The 18,432-nt window shown below is 39.7% G+C and overlaps 2 protein-coding genes and 2 long non-coding RNA genes across 4 annotated transcripts; 1 reads left to right on the plus strand and 3 right to left on the minus strand.

Annotated features, from left to right (window-relative positions):
* Positions 1-109: 109 nt before the first annotated feature.
* On the minus strand, positions 110-18,429 carry LOC124064810. The gene is made up of 3 exons (XR_006844324.1): positions 18,295-18,429; positions 15,431-15,563; positions 110-332 (listed from the first exon to the last, which is right to left on the minus strand). It is a non-coding gene; the product is annotated as an uncharacterized LOC124064810 (long non-coding RNA).
* On the minus strand, positions 1,209-3,571 carry LOC124064811. The gene is made up of 3 exons (XR_006844325.1): positions 3,259-3,571; positions 2,145-2,182; positions 1,209-2,004 (listed from the first exon to the last, which is right to left on the minus strand). It is a non-coding gene; the product is annotated as an uncharacterized LOC124064811 (long non-coding RNA).
* LOC124064807 (apolipoprotein A-IV-like) lies at positions 7,311-8,906 on the minus strand. The gene is made up of 4 exons (XM_046399601.1): positions 8,802-8,906; positions 8,634-8,685; positions 8,315-8,465; positions 7,311-8,179 (listed from the first exon to the last, which is right to left on the minus strand). The coding sequence occupies exons 1-4, from the start codon at positions 8,829-8,831 to the stop codon at positions 7,603-7,605; spliced, it is 810 nt and encodes a 269-aa protein (XP_046255557.1). The 5' UTR covers positions 8,832-8,906; the 3' UTR covers positions 7,311-7,602.
* apoa4b.2 (apolipoprotein A-IV b, tandem duplicate 2) lies at positions 10,922-12,824 on the plus strand. The gene is made up of 5 exons (XM_046399604.1): positions 10,922-10,940; positions 11,315-11,383; positions 11,505-11,555; positions 11,720-11,870; positions 12,006-12,824. Exons 3-5 carry the CDS (start codon positions 11,516-11,518, stop codon positions 12,580-12,582), a joined length of 768 nt encoding a protein of 255 aa, XP_046255560.1. The 5' UTR covers positions 10,922-10,940; positions 11,315-11,383; positions 11,505-11,515; the 3' UTR covers positions 12,583-12,824.
* Positions 18,430-18,432: the final 3 nt, after the last annotated feature.

An 18,432-nucleotide genomic window follows, 5' to 3' on the forward strand; every position in this document is an offset into this window, starting at 1 on the left:
TTCACATTTGTGCAATGGTTGATGTTCTCATTGTATGGGGTTTGACAGAACCCACCTCTCTATGTTAAAAAAAAATGTTCATGAGATGTACATGAACACAAACAAATCTGCTAAAGTTAGAACCATTTTAGTTATTGCACTTGTAAGATTACTGTATTTGTGTTATTATTAATATTATAATTTCCTATTTGAAAGTGAAACATGATTTTCTACAACATAATACAACCCAGAGACACAATCAGGCTTAAATAACATTGATATCCTGATAATGACTTTGACATCCTCACGTCTCTCCATGTGAATGTTTTCTGTTCACTCCTGTCACATGGCAGCTGAAAAAGAAGAGAAAAAAGAAGTTCAAAAAAGAAAAAAGTAAAAGAATCAAAACTGGATCGATTCGAATATACATTTTTTGTTTATTTATTCTTTGTGTAAATGTGGTTAAGCTATTTTCAAGAAAAGGTGTACATTTAGAATGTAGATTGAGTTTGAATGGTCACATGACTTGCTGAACTGGACAAGCAGGGCTGCATGTTGCCTTTCTTTTACTCTTTCCCAGGTCCTCCCTCTTGACTTTGCAAAGTTCTCTGTAGTAAAACTAAATCAATAACTTTGTAAGGTAAAGCTGACCTTTTCAGGGTGTCATGGGCAGGTTTCCAGACGTCAGGGCCACTGGGGCTATCAGCAAGACAAACGTGGCTCCCGCAGACTGACTGGGGAAAATGGGAACAAATGGTACATGTTACACCACAGTTGTGTTTAAAATTACAGTGGTTTCTACAGTTGCAGAGGTTGAAAAGTTTAAGCAATCATTTTATTCTGCTTAATATGATTGTAAATTGAACATATTGAACATTCTGTTTTACACAATTAGTCTGACAGATCTTATAACAGACTCACTGAAAATGATATCAGTGAATCAATGGCTGTAGCAATTGTTATAACCACAGACCTCTTTTGATATCAAACAACAATCACATGCAATCAATAACACAAGGCATGATAATGTACTGGACTGGGAACATGAAAACAATGGCGCAGTTTGCTAACGACAAAGGAGGCGTTACAGCAGTGTCCACATTCTTTGGAATACATTGTTCACAAAGCTTTCAACATACTCATTTTAGAATTTTCTTTGCATTTGCTTTGTAGTTGCATCTCCTAAAATTGGTTTTAGCCAGGTTCACGTGGCTCAAGTTGAACGGTCCAACTTGTCACCTTATGCAAAACCAATAATAACATATGTTCATGCGTCATTATTTTGTAAAATATCTTCTTACTGCAGCTGTAAAGCTTTTGGAGCTTCAGAACATCATAAGGGCTCATTTCTAGACACTGACCAATCATGGTACTCTGATACCATCGGATGACTTTGGATCCACTGGCATTAGAAAAGACATCTTGACTATAGTGCATAACAGATATATAGTCATACATTGTTCCAACAGTGTATGATAATTAGTGTAATAATTTAGTCTGGACCAAAGGATGACTCATGCTACCACTCACAGAACCCACCTGCTAATGTGGCTAAAAACAACACATATTAGCATACATTTACATGAGGAAAGTGAGGCCCACACTGGGTTCACACAAAAACCAAGTTACATTATAACAGATATAGTCACCAGAGTCACAAGAGAGTAGGTTAATAATACTACAGCAACATAACATTCTATGCAATTATGTCCAGTGTTACAGAGAACCACACATTGTCTTTGATGACTGCAGTGTAGTTTGGCTCATCATCCAAGGGTCTGAAGTTTAGCTGTAAGCGGTCAAACACCTGTGGAATCCATTTGGTAATCATGTCCATATTTCAAGGTGAGCAAGCAGAAGTGTATGTGACAATAAAACAAACAAGTTCATCGAGTTTATTTTCATTTCACTTTCCTATTCACACACGAGTAAAGCCAGACAATGTTGGTCTACCCCTCCCAGCACATATGGGACGGGTACTTCCCGTCTCAACTGATTTCCCAGAATGACATTCCTGTCATAGCCCTTTGAAATCATAGAGGAGAAACAAGAAGAGTGATCTCTGTGTTAACATTCTCATGGTATTCTTCAGTTGTATCACAAATAACATATGCAATACAATTGTATAACAATACATACAATAGTATGACAGAAAAGGTGCTCACAGTTATTGGCAGAATGTCTCCCTCGTGCAGATTTAGGCCTAAACGAAAAACATATTTTATTATTATTATTCTCTGCAAATACAAGTGGCAAAAAGTAACAATTTGAATCATGTGTGGATCTTTAAACATATCTTTGCTTATTTCAACAATATCCAGATGTATTCCTACATCTGTTTCTGATAAAACACAAGAGAGCAGCAGGTAAAAGAAACCAGGTTCAGTTTGTTGGATAAGAGTGACATAAATCTTTCCATAAATTGCCATAAACATGGATCACACACCTTTGTGAACACAAATGGATTATTTATAACATTAACTACAAGCGTCAAATCAGAGAAAATGTCGCCAAATTTCTTGTTTTGACTCAATTATTCTCAATTTCTAATCATCTCTCTTTGCCTGCTTTGCATCATCTCCAGTACTTCAAACAGATCAAAGAGGCGGAGGACACATGCGGGAAAATGTGAGATAAATGATAAAGTATCTGATCACTGCAGTCATGCTACAAGCGCCATCTGAAATCTGAAACTAAAATGAATGCATTGTGTTTTCATTTACTGAGGTGGATGCCTCTTGCAAAATCACATTTACCAGAAGAAACAAAAACACATTTTCTGATTTTCTGTTTAGACAAAGGAAAACATTTTCAGGTTTCAGTTTTTTTTAAATATAGGAAATATAAATGTTAGATCGCTCAAAGCTACACTTTTTGGAGAACTAATAAAATAAACTGCATAAAGAGTGCTTGCCTTTGTTTGTAAAATGATTACCTTACCCTACCTTTGTACAATTACCGTAACACATACTGGCAAGAGAAGACTTACTGAAAATAAGCACTCTGCCCGCACATCTAGGCTCATAATAACAAAGCTTGTACATCACACCTGACATTAAAAACATACCAGAGAGCTCATTTATCATCTCTGTCACAATGCATGGAAATACCAAAGAGCTGCGTACATACCAAGGCCACGTACGACATTCTGCCTGTTTGACACTTGCATGCACGTACACACAGATAATCTCACAATACGTTTGTCTACACAGTGAAACGGAATCAGACAAAACATCAGTGCAGCTGATTAAAACACTAAAAAAATCTGTGCCGACTTACCTGTCATTGGAGAATCATCATCCTCTCTCACGAGAACCTAGAACCTAATTTAAAAGACTTGCACATAGGTAAAACTTCTTGTTGTTTTAAGCCAAATACCACGTACCATGTTTCACATTTGTGTTTTGTTGATGTTCTCATTGCATGGGGTTTGACAGAATCCACCTCTCTATGTTAAAAAAAAAAATGTTCATGAGATGTACATGAACACAAACAAATCTGCTAAAGTTTTGGTTACCATTTTAACCATTTTAGTTATTTCACTTGTAAGATTTCTGTATTTGTGTTATTATTAATATTATAATTTCCTATTCGAAAGTGAAACATGATTTTCTAAATAACATTGATATCCTGATAATGACTGACATCCTCACGTCTCTCCATGGCAGCTGAAAAAGAAGAGAAAAAAGAAGTTCAAAAAAGGAAAAAAGTAAAAGAATCAAAACTGAATCAGTTTGAATATACATTTTTCTCATGTTGTCTTTCCCTTCATGACACTGTGATACTGTGTTCACGGTCAAGGCTTCACACTGCTCTGTCGCTGCTTCACCACTTGGTGGCGGTGTGGCCATATTTACACACTTATTAACGCTGACATGCTGTTTGGATTTACTGCAGAGTGATGCATGAAGTATTGCATGACAATAATGTTAAGAATAAAGAATAAATAACACTTCTCTCCTTATTCAACAAATAAGAAGACTTTTACAATGGAGTAAAAATACTCCATTACAAGCAGAAGTCTTCCATCCAAAATGTTATTACAGTAAATGTATTAGCGACAAAATGTACAAAATGTAATTGACCCTTCTGTATGATGATGATGATGATGATGATTAGGTGGGTGAAGTTAATTTTAATTGATTCTTATCTCTGATTTCTGGGTCTGGATGATTGCAGAGATCAGATATTCCTGTGGGGCTCATTAAAGCCCCTTTCATGCTGTTCTCAGACTCAGTCAAGTGGCGTATAACATTTTACAGCAGATATTTTAGAAGTGCCTCACATGTAGGAAAACCAGATAGCACCAACAGCTGACTGGCACGGTGCATATGTGGGAACCTGAAGCAGCAACCTCATTACAGCTCTCGATAATGAACATTTTTTACTGATAGAACACCACATCAGGCACTGAGGATAAATGTCTCTGTCGTCATCAGTCGATCGTCGGTAAGAAAATGACCAAGGTAAATAAAATGCAAACATATATAAAATGACTGGCAACAGAGTTTCACCCAAGACAGCCTTTTGAACACTCATTCATCTGTTTTGATACACGCACTGAACAAAATAGGAGACAGAATTCTACCCTGGCGAACTCCATTACTTACATAAAACACGGGAGATACAACATCGTCCCATTTAACCTGCACTGTCTGATGGGAATAGCAGAAGACAAGTGTTCCCAAGTCTATACTTAGGAGCAAATTCTGTCCAAGGCTTTGGATGCCTCAATTAAACATGAATACAGTGGAATTTTGGGAAATTCCACATTTCCATGTTTGGCAGCTATCTTCTTTGCAGCATGAAGACACATATCTGTGCCATATTTCCTTTAAAAGACAGATTATCAGTAGCGAGAACAAACATTTCCAACCTTGCTAGCAGGATTCTTTCCAAAGAGAATCCTGGCAAGGGCAAAAGGTCTATAATTATCCATGTTGTTTCATTTACCAGCCTAGTCATTAATGACAGACGGCAACAACACAGATGTGATAGAATCTGGAAGGCCACAGTGAACTATGAAACCAGTAAACGCATGGCAAGTGGAGGACAAAGCCCATAACTGCTTTTATTTAGGTGTTCTGCATTAATATGATCCATATCACCAGCCTTGTTATCATCTAGTATTGTAACGGCATCATGAACATCATCTGAACAGAATATCATGTTTTCAGAGGGGTCAAGATTTTTAGATGCAGTTAACTTATTTTTTACCACAGTTGAATAAAATCCACTTATTTCTGGGCCCCAGTGTTGGACTGGGGAACTTTTCATACCTTTCCAGCCTCTTTCCACAAATCATAATTGTTATCAAGTGAATCATCTCTCACTGTTTTTGTTCATTTCCGTTAATGAAACAAAAAGCACATTTAAATGATGCATTGGTTAAGGTCTTCATGTTCAAACAATGACCCCATATTGAGGCCTTCCTGATTCTGATCGGCATTTTAAAAGCTTCTCTAACTGCAGCATGTTGTTCAGCCGTTTCAATTTTTAAACACTAACTTCACATATTTTTTAAGGTGTTTTCTTCTGCTAAAAACATCTCCTCATAACCATCCTGTTATGAAACCAGACCACCTGATAAGGGACACCAAGGTGGAGCAAACAACATAGCCTGAGAGAATTTATAATGACCTGTCGACGTGACACAGCTTTCTTCTCTTTTCTACTGGCACTCATCTGCTTATCAAATGGTCTTGTGGCAACCTCTTATCTGCATGAAAACAACTCTAAATCTCTGTTTGTCACTATGGGTAGGGCAAGACATGTCTTGTTCAAAGAAACCTGTATGCGTCACACAACTCCCTCCTCTCAATGGCCTGTATTGTGGAGTTTGAATGAGGCAGACATCAGTCTAGCTTCCAGTATTAGAAAGTGGCCGTTGGGATAAAGGCCTTAACGGTGCCCTTTAGCTGTTTTGACTTATAATGCAGTGTGACTAGTCATCCTGGGTGCCCACAGAAGTGCTAATCAGGTGTAAAACAGGCTGTAGCACGAAAATGGGAGATCAGATTTGCCTGTGTAAATTCTCACAGAGCTTTGCGGTAGTTCGACTTGTTTGTGATTGAGTGAATCCCTCTAAATTGTGCATTACAGTAAAGACATGACTGAAGCGTGAAACTCACAAATGTAGGCTACATCATATAAGCAAACCAATAATTGCTGAATCCCAATAAACTGCCATCTCGGTGAATGGATTACCTACTGTGGCCGGGGAGTAGAAGAGAGAAGACCTGTGTTTTTAAAGAAAATAACTCTTTTTACTTGAAATCAGAATCAGAATCAGAATCAGCTTTATTTGCCAAGTATGTGTGACCATACAAGGAATTTGACTCCGAATTTTTCTCTGTCCTGTGCACCATACAAAATACAAAATAGCAATAATAATAATAAAAATGAAGAAAATGAAGAATAAAGTATTTACAAGAAAGGAAATATATATATATATATACATACATGTAGTGCAAACAGTGTGATGGTTCACACAATGGCAGGTGGTTTACGGGGAGATCAGGGAGACAGCCTGGGGGAAGAAACTGTTTTTGTGTCTGGGAGTCTTGGCATACAGAGCTCTGTAACGCCTACCAGAGGGAGATGGGAGATTACAGCAAAGATGGCCCATACACAATATGTACTCAATTTATTTCTGTTTTGATGTATTCAGAGAAAAAAATATGCATCGCAGGTTTTTTGTGTGTGAGTCAATGTGGCACTGGCACTGGACTCTGACCCTCCACGCTGGATGCTAGCACGGTCAATAGAGGGAGGGGGGAGGACAGGGCATTATGTTGTATATTTACAACAATAAGAGGTTGCTCAATTTTTTTTAATTGCAGAAAGAATTCTGTGGTGTTCAAAGCGCCACAAAAAATCTGCCCTTTTAAATAGAATCAAATGACTATTCTGATTGCTTTTGAGAAAATCACTTGTTTCTTGTGAAAACAGGATCCATAAGTGACTTGTGCAGGCCTCTCTCACATCACATTTGTACCACAGGCATTTCACAGTTTTTTAGTGTTGACACCGCTAAGGTGTACTTTCATGGCAAGCGTTGACATGTATGGGAATAAAAACAACAGTCTGCCTCATGTAAGAAAAGAAACTGTCACAGGAACCAAGACATGTTAAGACAAGGGAGATGAAGTGAAAATACTTGTTCCCTCGTGTGAAAAAAGGCCCTCTATGTTGATGTTGGAAACATACTTTTATCAGTGCTGTGTACATTAAGGGATGGCTGTGCTCTCTGAAAACATTTATTGTGATTTGATTTCTTGGAAATTTACATGTTCTGTAAAAGGCTGCAGAGAACACAAAGACTGGTCTAATTTGCATATTTCATATTCGGCTGTTTATTTTTGATAACTTACAGAAATTACAAAAAAAGTTACAGTTTCTCACTTCACAACACGCAATAAAAACTAAGTATATACATGTTTGACAAGTGCAGAGGTGCAATACTTGCACCTGCAATAAATATTATGTTGTGGGTATACACCCAGTTTAATTTGGTGTACAGTACAATTCAGATATTTAAATTGTTATATTTCATGCTTCAGATAGAGGTAGACCAAACAAGGCCAGCATTTGGTAAAAGATGAAGCAGGTGTGGAAGTTTACTTAGTTGCCGTTTACAAAGGATTGGTAGAGGGACATGAGCTGGGCCTGTAGGTCCTGGGCGTAGGGGTCCAGTTTTTCCTTCAGGTCCTCAGCATAGGGAGCCACCATTTGCCTCACCAGATGTGCTCTCTGAGTGAGCTCAACCTGGACCTTGTCGGTCACTGGGGCCACATTTTCCTGGAAATTCTGCAGGTGCTGGTCCACCTTCTGCTTCAGGTCATCAGTGTAGGGTCCCAGCTGAGCCTGCAGATCCCTCACACTCTGCTCCAGGCTGGTCTTCAGCTCCTCGCTCTTCTGCAACAGGGTGGTCCTCAGGGTCTCGGAGTCCAGGGAGTCTGCATAGGGGGCCAGCTCCTGTTTGAGCAGCTCCACTCTCTGCTGGATCTGGGCCTTCATGTCTTCAGTGTAGGGCTCAAGCCTTTCCCTGACAGTGCTGAGCTCCAGAGTCACACGCTCTCTCAGCACATCAGCCTCTGTGGTGACTTTGGTGATCAGGTCCTGGGCTGCAGGGGAAAGCTGCTCCTGGAGGGAGACTGCATACTGGCTGGCCATGTCTGTACTCTCTGTCAGACGGGCGCTAAACAAAAGAGCCAACAATAAGACAAAGTGTTATTCATGTGCTCGTTTGGAGGACTTGCATGTACATTTCTAATATAACACATTTTCCCACCATTAGCATCAGCAATGGTCACACAGCTTTTGTATGACATACCTCACTTCCTGTCCAAACTGAGACTTCCTGATCATCTGGAGAGTGTCATCAGCTGTCTGAGTGGCCTTAGCAACATAGTCCCAGAAAGCATCAGTCAGCACTTCCAGCTTTGGCTTGGGTGCATCAGCATAGAAAAGGTTGGCATGACAACCTGTTGGACGGACACAACAGTTTGAGAACCGTGCAGATTTTCAGCCGTTTAGTTCAGTTCATTAAGTTCATTTTGATTGTGATTAGTTAGTGAAGTTGTTGTACTTTTATGTTGCAGCTGTGACTAAACTATATTGAAAAGACAGCAAAAAACCAAATTGCAACTCACCAGACAGAACTGCAATGGCTAGTACCACAAACACCTTCATGACTGCGTCAGGCTGAAAAAGAATTTTGATTCGGTTAACTTTCAAGTTGCATTCAAAACGTCACAATATATATAAATATATATCTTTGCCCCTTAAAGCTTTGTTTTGATATGTAGTGTGATTCTCACCTGCTTTTGGCTTGTGTGTCCTCTGAGCATTAAATCGTGTTTGTGACTGTGTCAGACCGGTACATGTATATATATACAGATGCCAGTTGTAGTCAAGAGCACAAAGTCCAGGAGTCTCTGCCGTGTTGTCATAATGGCTCTCTTCCTGTTGCCGCTGCCTCTCCCGCTATTATCACATGACTGCTCAGATATAGTGCAGATGCATGGACACAGCCTTTACAGCAGTGGTTCCCAACCTTTTATTTATTTTTTTTTTAAATATGAAATACCCCGACAGATACAGATCTATGTAGTCAAGTCAAGTACATCAACAACCAAAGTCATAATCCAAATGTGTTAATTTGAACTAATTTCAGACTGAATGAATTTGACTATTAATTATATAAACTTGATTAAAATAATGGATGTTAAAATATTTTCATACAGTTTAATATCATCTCCTTTACTCTCTTTTGATCTCGATTTGAAGCACTCTTAATTGAACCACCTAAATTAATTTTTATAGCTGACTCAATATGTGGATATACTTTTTTTCATCAAATCATAAGTTCTATATTTTTTAATTGAGCTGCTCTTTAATATTTCCAAGTACCCCCCCCGACTACTGCAGAAGTACCACCTGGGGTACAAGTACTCCTGGTTGGGAATCATTGCTTTACAGTATGCTGCAGTTATGTGGCTTTAAGGAATGTACTACTGAAAAAGCTTATGTTATTAGAAATATTACAGTAGTCCTGCTCTGACCCCTCTCTAGAAAGCATTTGGGGTAATTATCTCGCCACGTAGTCCGGCACAGACAGCCTGCAGATAACTCCAGATAACCATGGCATGCTAACACTGGTGGACTTTGTAACAGGGTCAAGCAGCGTGAATGAAACCAGGCACTATTATTTTAACAGTGAAAAGGGCTCAAAATAACAAAGAATGTAAACTTAGCAGTTAGCAGATAGCAGTGAAAAAGCATTATATTTCCCTGACACAATTACACTTGAGGCCTGACCTAAACACAGGCAGAAGGGGAGAGTCATTTTCACAGTAAAACAGCAAGATTAGATAGAACATCACACAGTTCTCCAACTTCTACACTAACAAACTCAAACAAATATCCTTCTTCCAGGGAAATAAATGATATTCATCGTCACTAGATACTGCACTAGAGCTCCAACATGTCAGACCAAAACCAATGGGAACGTTGTGGAGTCGGTAAAGTTGAAAAAGAAGAACCAGAGACGCATCTGAACATGGACTTCTCATTTAACTCAGGCCCAACTGGAAAGTGATGATCACAAACAAATCAAGATTCTGTTACTGCGTAGCCTATTATACTATACTAGACTACTAGCCCATTTCTTTCTTCAAATGTTTCCAGGAAAATAATTTTAATGTCCTGTTTAGCAACAATATGAAAAAGTTTATGCGGCTGCTATGTTGATTTTTTTTTTCCTTCTGATCTATAATCACTATTTATGAATTTGTTCAGTAAAATTCTCCAAAGCCAAGTGCTGTCTCCAGCCTTCACTGGAAGTGTGTTTAGTTGCCTGGATAGGTGTGCACCTAAATGCACAGTGTGAGTACCCAAAATATTTCAAGTACAGTATTATCAATATTCATCTGTCATGCGTTTTAGGTGTTTTATGTCAGCATGAAATATAATCGTTGTTAGTGATAAGTTTACCAACTACTTCTTTTCTTACACAACAAAAGAAGCTGGAAGTAAATACATCACCATGGCCTTTTATAAATACATATTATAAATACGGAAAATATTCTTGTTTCATGTCTCAGACTCTGTAGGGTATTTCCTTGTGTAATGTTACCACAACTCAGAAAAATAAATGTTTTTCAAAAGTGGTTTGACAGAAAGTGAACTATGGTACATCATGTGTGAGACAGCAGCTACTTTGTCCTTCAGCTGACGGTGTCTGAGCCTGCTAACCCTTGACCCGGATTGTGACTGTTGAACATTGGCATGACACAGAAACTAGAACTATGAGTTACTGTCATGTTAGCTGGAATAAATGTCAAGCTAACATAGACAATAAAACAACTCTTGTCTATCTAATCAAAGCCACACATCAAAGACATTAAGTAGATACGTGCTTTCTGTCCTGGCAGAGAGTTATCTGCAGCTCAGAACAGGTAAGTGATTACAGGCAAGCTTATAAGGACAATGTTCATTTCAGATAAAAGTTATGGATGCTGTCACACTAACATTGATGAGTCACACCTACATTTAGGCAAATATATCAAGTAAAGCAACACAAGAACACCACAATAATCACGGTTTCAAATACAAATTGACATCTGCCAGGTGATCGCTGCAGAAAATGCAATCACAGTAAGTTTTATTGTCATTAAGAATGAACATCGGTGAGCATGTGCTTTAGTGTAAGAGTGCATGTGTGCTACACAGATTTTCTAGCACAGGATGTCAGTGAGGACAGCAGGGTGAGGCTAAGTGACAGCGGGGCACCTGAACTTTGCGATCATTAACGTCTGGCTCCCTATATAAGCTGCAGAACCTGGCAAGCTGAACACAAGCACTGTCAAGTGGAGTTGCAGATACAGCAGCAAAAACTCAGGTAAGATGACGAGGAGCTGGCTCAGCCAAGCAGTCATTTTCATGTTGTTCATGTGTTAATTTTAGAAATACTTGTGGCTGAACATGCTGTGCTAACGAGCTTTGGATCTTCTTGTTATAAGGTCTAAGAGCCATGAAGGTCCTTGTTGTGCTCGTCCTAGCTGTTTTCAGCGGTGAGTATGGTGGCAAAATATCATTATTTGCTTTTGGAGTGTGACTCTATCACTTGTATGTACAAGTTAAAAACAACTACAACATTTGCTCAGGGGTACATATGCGTTAGTACAAATGTCTTAATATATCTGTTATATAAACTGTTGTTGTGTCCGTCCAACAGGCTGTCAGGCCAATCTCTTCTATGCTGATGCACCCAAGCCACAGCTGGAAGTGATGACTGATGCTTTCTGGGACTATGTTGCTAAGGCCACTCAGACAGCTGATGACACTCTCCAGATGATCAGGAAGTCTCAGTTTGGACAGGAAGTGAGGTATGTCATACAAAAGCTGTGTGACCATTGCTGATGCTAATGGTGGGAAAATGTGTTATATTAGAAATGTACATGCAAGTCCTCCAAACGAGCACATGAATAACACTTTGTCTTATTGTTGGCTCTTTTGTTTAGCGCCCGTCTGACAGAGAGTACAGACATGGCCAGCCAGTATGCAGTTTCCGTCCAGGAGCAGCTTCCCCCTGCAGCCCAGGACCTGATCACCAAAGTCACCACAGAGGCTGATGTGCTGAGAGAGCGTGTGACCCTGGAGCTCAACACTGTCAGGGAAAGGCTTGAGCCCTACACTGAAGACATGAAGGCCCAGATCCAGCAGAGAGTGGAGCTGCTCAAACAGGAGCTGGCCCCCTATGCAGACTCCCTGGACTCCGAGACCCTGAGGACCACCCTGTTGCAGAAGAGCGAAGAGCTGAAGACCAGCCTGGAGCAGAGTGTGAGGGATCTGCAGGCTCAGCTGGGGCCCTACACTGATGACCTGAAGCAGAAGGTGGACCAGCACCTGCAGAATTTCCAGGAAAATGTGGCCCCAGTGACCGACAAGGTCCAGGTTGAGCTCACTCAGAGAGCCCAGCAGGTGAGAGAAATGGCTGCACCCTACGTTGAGGAGCTGAGGGAGAAGCTGGATCCCTATGCTCAGGACCTCAAGGCCCGTCTCACCACCCTTTACGAGTCTTTTGTCAAAGCCAACTAAGTCAACCTCCATCTCAAGTGAAACAGAAAGAAACTGCTTACACTAATTCTCTGATTCCAGGAACACAACATTGTTGTTAACAATATGACAACATAAGCTCACCAGTTCTGAAAGCTTAAGATGTCTTTATATATATTTAAACTATTAAAAAATAGGTAAAATATCGAGTGTTGGTCTGTTACCACACACTGTGTTTTCTTCCTATATTATGTAAATAAAATAAGAATCAAAACACAAACTTGTGAGTCTGTTATGTTATGTACAAGGTCTGTGTGTGTTGCTTGTGACTTGTGGCCCCAAAACAATTTGATTGCAATTTGAGCAACTGACAAAACAACTTTCAAACTCAGACGAAAAATCAACAAATAAATTCAAAAATGAGAAACAGCATTTACATAATTATCTTAATGTGGTAATGGAAACAGCAGCTGATCACTCCTACCTAATTAAATAGTTTTACTAAATAGTTTTAGTTACTTTTGAACAACTTCACAAATGTCCCATAAAAGAAAACATGAAAACTGGACTGAATGCAACAAGAAGATTTAGTGCCATCTGGTGAACATGTACAGTCACTTCACTGTATATAACCATGTGCAGATATGGGCAACATAGTGACCCGCTATTTCATTTAATGCATAGATTTCACTTTGGACAGCTAAAAGAAAACAACAAACTCTCTATACCAGCTCTATACAGAAATCGGTTGGGATTAAAGCTTTTCTTCCTTGTTCAGTGTCTGGTTGCAAAATCTTGCCCCCACCTCCGCCTCACCCATTGGATAGGACATGTTGAGGTTTGTCTCTGCAAGTCTGGAAGTTCATAAACACTTCGAGCTTCCACCTTGCTTTTTAGTTGTCCCTTTGTGCCTCCATCCCTTCTGCCAGATTGCTCCCACGCTGCTTTACCCAGTAGCAAACAACATTCCTCTGTTCTGCCCCCCAGCTGTCAGATTATACTCACAATTAACCCTCCAAGCACGCAAACAACTCTGGTTTCTTATTATATTAGGTTGCATGTTTTAAAATGAGAAACTGCACAGAAATGCTTACTGGGATGGAGAACCCACCTTTCCCACCCCTTCTTTTATTTTTGTTTTCCTACTCTATCACAGCTATTTTGTCTTTGTGATGTTTTTAAGCATTCTGTAAGCATTGGGCAATCAGACAGGAAATATATGGCAGAAAAATCAAGACAGACAAATGAAAACTCACTGTGAGCTATAATGAAATGCATGTATTTACTGCAGATCACTTACGCTTACTTCTGAAGAGAAGAAAGTTTAAAATACTTAGTGAATATTGCATGGTGTAGCTACTGTTGAGGAGCTGATCAATGTTTTATAATTTTGATGGAAGTGCTTCGAAGCTCACGCTTGTTTCGTCATTAAAATTTGCAATTGTTAGAGCAGACTGGCAAGATTGCTGTAGAGTCTTGACATTTAAATGGCTTCTTCATGTCTGGGATATGTGACATAACTCCGACAGTCATAATCATCCTTACTTTGTATGAATCATGACGTCAAGATCAAACTCATTTTTTTAGCTGCCACCTGCATGCAAGGTGCATGCAAACTGGACTTTGTTGCAAGCACTGCACACAGTTTGAAAGTGTAAAGTCCTGTTATTTGTGAGACTGAGTTGGTGTTCCCTAAATTGTCAAACTACTCCGAATTGGATGTAATTTACACTGATTCAAAATAATGCTCTGCCAAAAGAATTTGTGAATATAAAATACACCATATTGACAAAAGTATTGGGACACATCTCTTTATTAGTGAATTCAGGTGTGGTACGGGGCCGGTTTTCAGGGGTTGGGCTCGGCCCCTTACCTCCAGTGAAGGAAAATCGTAATGCTTCAGCTTACCAAGACATTTGGGACAATGCTATGCTTCCAAATTTATGGCAACAGCTTGGGGAAGGCACTTTTCTATTCCTGCATGACTGTGTCCCAGTGCACAAAACAAAGTCCATAAAGACATGGATGGATTAGTCCTGACCTCAACCCCATCCAACACCTTTGGGATGAACTGGAATGGAGATTGTGAGCCAGGCCTTTTGATCCAACATCAGTGTCTGACCTCACAAATGCGCTACTGCATGAATGTTTAGAAATTCCCACAGAAACACAAATCTTGTGGAAAGCCTTGCCAGAAGAGTGGAAGCTGTTATAGATGCAAAGGGGGGATCAACTCCATATTAAAGGCTATATATTTAGAATGTGATATCATCACCCTGTTGGTGTAATGGTCATATCCCAATACTTTTGTCCATATAATGTAACATGTTGCCAACCATGTTTCCTTTAGCCTAACTACAGCATTTGCTTACCCACCTGCCCTGAGAATCATACAGCTAATGACAGCAGGCGGTAATCAGACTCAAGGTTACTTTTGCTGACAGACATGCATTAGCTGCTGAGTGCATGAGACCTGTGACCCCTTCATTATGCTGTAAACTCAGCAGCCCTACTGAAACATTTGGCTCTGTTGGCTCAAATCCCCATCAGCTGATACCACTCTGACTCAGAACCAGCTGATGGGGGATGTGCTGCTGGAAAAACACTCAGTTCTGAACTTGAACATTCGGTTCAACCACTTTTAACCCACAGACATTAACTGTAATAACCTTGCTGACTCGTCCAAACAGATATTTCCCTGTTCAGAGGGATGAGATCATCCAGCCTTAACCAAAAACCAAATTCTTCAAATCAACTTCACGAGAACGTCTTCAGACTGGGGTTACTGTCGTTCACACACCCTGGCTTGACTGACGTTGCCTGTGTTGTTGTGGAGCAAAAGGAAGCAGCTGTAGTTCAGATGACTGTCTCAGATATTTTACTGTATTACCTCATGGCTCTTCTTCATACTCTCTGTTTCACTTCCCCGTCTGTCCCTTTAGCCCAGTGTGTCAGCAAAGGAAGGTAGGTTCATCTGTTCTGGCCTTTAGCCTTTGTTGTTAGGTCACTGTAGTCCACCAGCTCTGCATCATATGAACACAAAATATCTCGATTACATCTGTAATCTCCAAACTGGAAATACATCTTAGTTGCTGGTGTTGGTGGTAAACATGTTCTTGATGTAAAAAGATAGTCCTGATGAATGCACAAACAACAAAAGGCACTGTATGACAATGTTTTAGGTAGAGCAATGGGATTAGATTACTGGCCTTGATTTGTTGGCGTGTTTGAACTGGACTGGACTTTCTTATCTAGCTAAATTTACTGTATGCTGTGCGTGTGACACACCTCCTGCAGGGAAACACACAACACACTAGAGTCATGGAATACCAAGGTCAAAGGTCTTGTTTGGTCTTTAAAAATGACACCTAAATGTATTGATTTATCATTGCCATTTAAACAGAGAAAGGACTGTATTAATTCACGAGAACATAGATGAATAATCTCTTAACACTGGGTTGACCCCTTTAGGTTATCACACACTACTGTTATCATGTTCTCACACTAATTGCCTGACCAAGTCAACCCATTCAAACTTTGCTCCTGTGTAAAGTTGTGTTTCTGTGAAAAATGACAAAACAGAAATCTACTGATGTGATGGCAAAGTCCTAAAGGGTAAAGGTCATTACACATGGACAGTGACAGTGTCAGAGTTGATATTCTTTCACCACTTATAATTTGAAAACATAACTTATAAAGAATGATAAATCAGTTCTACAATGTTTTCTCTGCTCAATATGGGCCGCTCTTGTTTGATGCTGGAAAAATACTCCATGGTTCTCAAAGTGGTGTCCTGGTGCTTGCTGGTGGTGCCACTGAAATACTCCAAAGTCAAAGAGCAGTGACTACACGTCAAAACACCAGATGCAACCTTTGCTACTTGCATCTTAAACTGCTTTCTGTACAATATGATACTTAAAAACTTAATCAACACAGGTTGGAATGAAATCGCTAAAGAATAAGATAGCGCCAAACCAAACCAAAAGTCCGCTTCCTCCTTCATGTAAGTTAAAATTCACAAGATTGAAAACTACCTAATCAATAGCTTTTATTGAGAACAGGGGAGTATGTATTGGATTCTCAACAACAGCCCTTTAAAACATGGGAACCGAGTATACAGGGCCCTCATGTAAGAAGAAAGAATAGCTATGGATTTAAGAAGGGGCCCATAGAAAATACTTGTGCACAAGGTGCAGAATTTTGTGTTACTCCCCTTTAACACCTTAGAATAACAGGAAAATAACAGGTCTGTCATCTGTCCTCATGACAGCTATGTTCTTCCACTAAACAAATATTTGTTGCGCAATGAAGTCGGGTAAAAACTTTCTTTCTGCATCAAACATCCCCTTTCCTGTGCCAGCATTTCAAAATCCTGTATTCCATCCATCCATCCATCCACTTTCTTCTGCTTATCTGGGCTTGGGACACTTACAAAATCTTGTACATTTCTGGGAACTAACTGTCCTCTGTGAAAACCTACAATATAAAAACAGATCTGTTTTTTTTTCCTGTGTAGTTTGCTAAATAATTTATGTTCTGTGTATTGTATTACCTCTAAATCCTTCTTTTGTATAGTGTGCTCACTGTACCTGAGTGTCCCCAAGCCCAAACATGCCCATCTTGAAGCGCTGGCACCTTTTCTTATACTTCCGACATTTGCTAGAAACTTATAGCTCTACCTCATGCAGCAGTACAGTACAGCAAATACCAGGCACATAATAAATGGAATCAGGTACACATGATCTTCATACAGAAAAGTTCGCCGTGCTACACTGAAATCACGAGAGTGCAGTGGTCATGCAAAAATGGCGTATGAGGCTTGTGCATCTGTAGGGGGAGGATAGCTGGAGGTGACGATGGTCAGCGCTCACAGAGCATTTAGATTGGAATGCACATCTGAAAGGCTAATTTACATCCTGGTGCCGGGACAATTTGTATTCATATCAGACCACTTGGTGATAATGGTCAGGGGGGGGGAAACTGTGAAGTTGCTGTCATTAAACTTCAAAGGTGCAAATAATTGGTGGTGTGTTAAAACCACCACATAAAAGTAAAGGTAAAGTACAAAAGTACTTGTACAAAGTACAAAAAACAAGAAAATATCTTTCTATCTATACATCTATCAGTTTTTAAGGTAACAGTTTCATTTGTTAAATCACAATAATGTGCACATATTGCCAAGATGTATACTGTTGTATATTTTAAGTTAATCATGTTTTCTATGCAAACTCTGAATCTGCTAAATAGTTCAGCATCTGAAAAAAAATAAAAAGTGGATTGTTTTTCCACTGAAATGCATAAGCACTGACTAAACTAAGCACATTTAGAAATGCTGTGCTTTCCTTTCACTATCCTTATTTGTCAAACAACAAACGAACAAAACTTGCAATCAGCTGATAAAATATGACACATTGCTATAATTTTAGCTACAGCAAGCTCATAAAAGATGCTCATAGTAGCTTCATCTCCACCAACTTTTACTTGTACTGGTGTGTTTTACATTGCAGTGTGGTTACTTCTACTTCTGGATCTACTGTACGTCTGACTATAAGGATAAAGCTTCGTTTAAAGCAGACTTGGAAACTAATCAGATTGAAAATGCTACTTTCTACCTCTGAACGGATACCCGTCGTTGAAGATTTGCCAATTTTGTGAAAAACATGAAAACAGAGAAATGTGTTTCGGGACACAACGTTTGAAACTTTCGCCCTGTTATCCTTGTGGCAAACGGATTGCTCAATCAGCAACACCAACCTGTGAGAACTTCGGACGCGGTGTTGGTTGCATGTTGCGTGGTAAGACACAGGAATCCGTGCAGACAACAATCATCATCAACACCACGTGAACGCGTGCGCGCGCGAGCACACGCTCCTACCGTCCTCCTCCTCCTCC

The sequence above is a fragment of the Scatophagus argus genome, chromosome 9 (genome assembly GCF_020382885.2).
Source record: "Scatophagus argus isolate fScaArg1 chromosome 9, fScaArg1.pri, whole genome shotgun sequence".
Lineage (NCBI taxonomy): Eukaryota > Metazoa > Chordata > Actinopteri > Scatophagidae > Scatophagus > Scatophagus argus.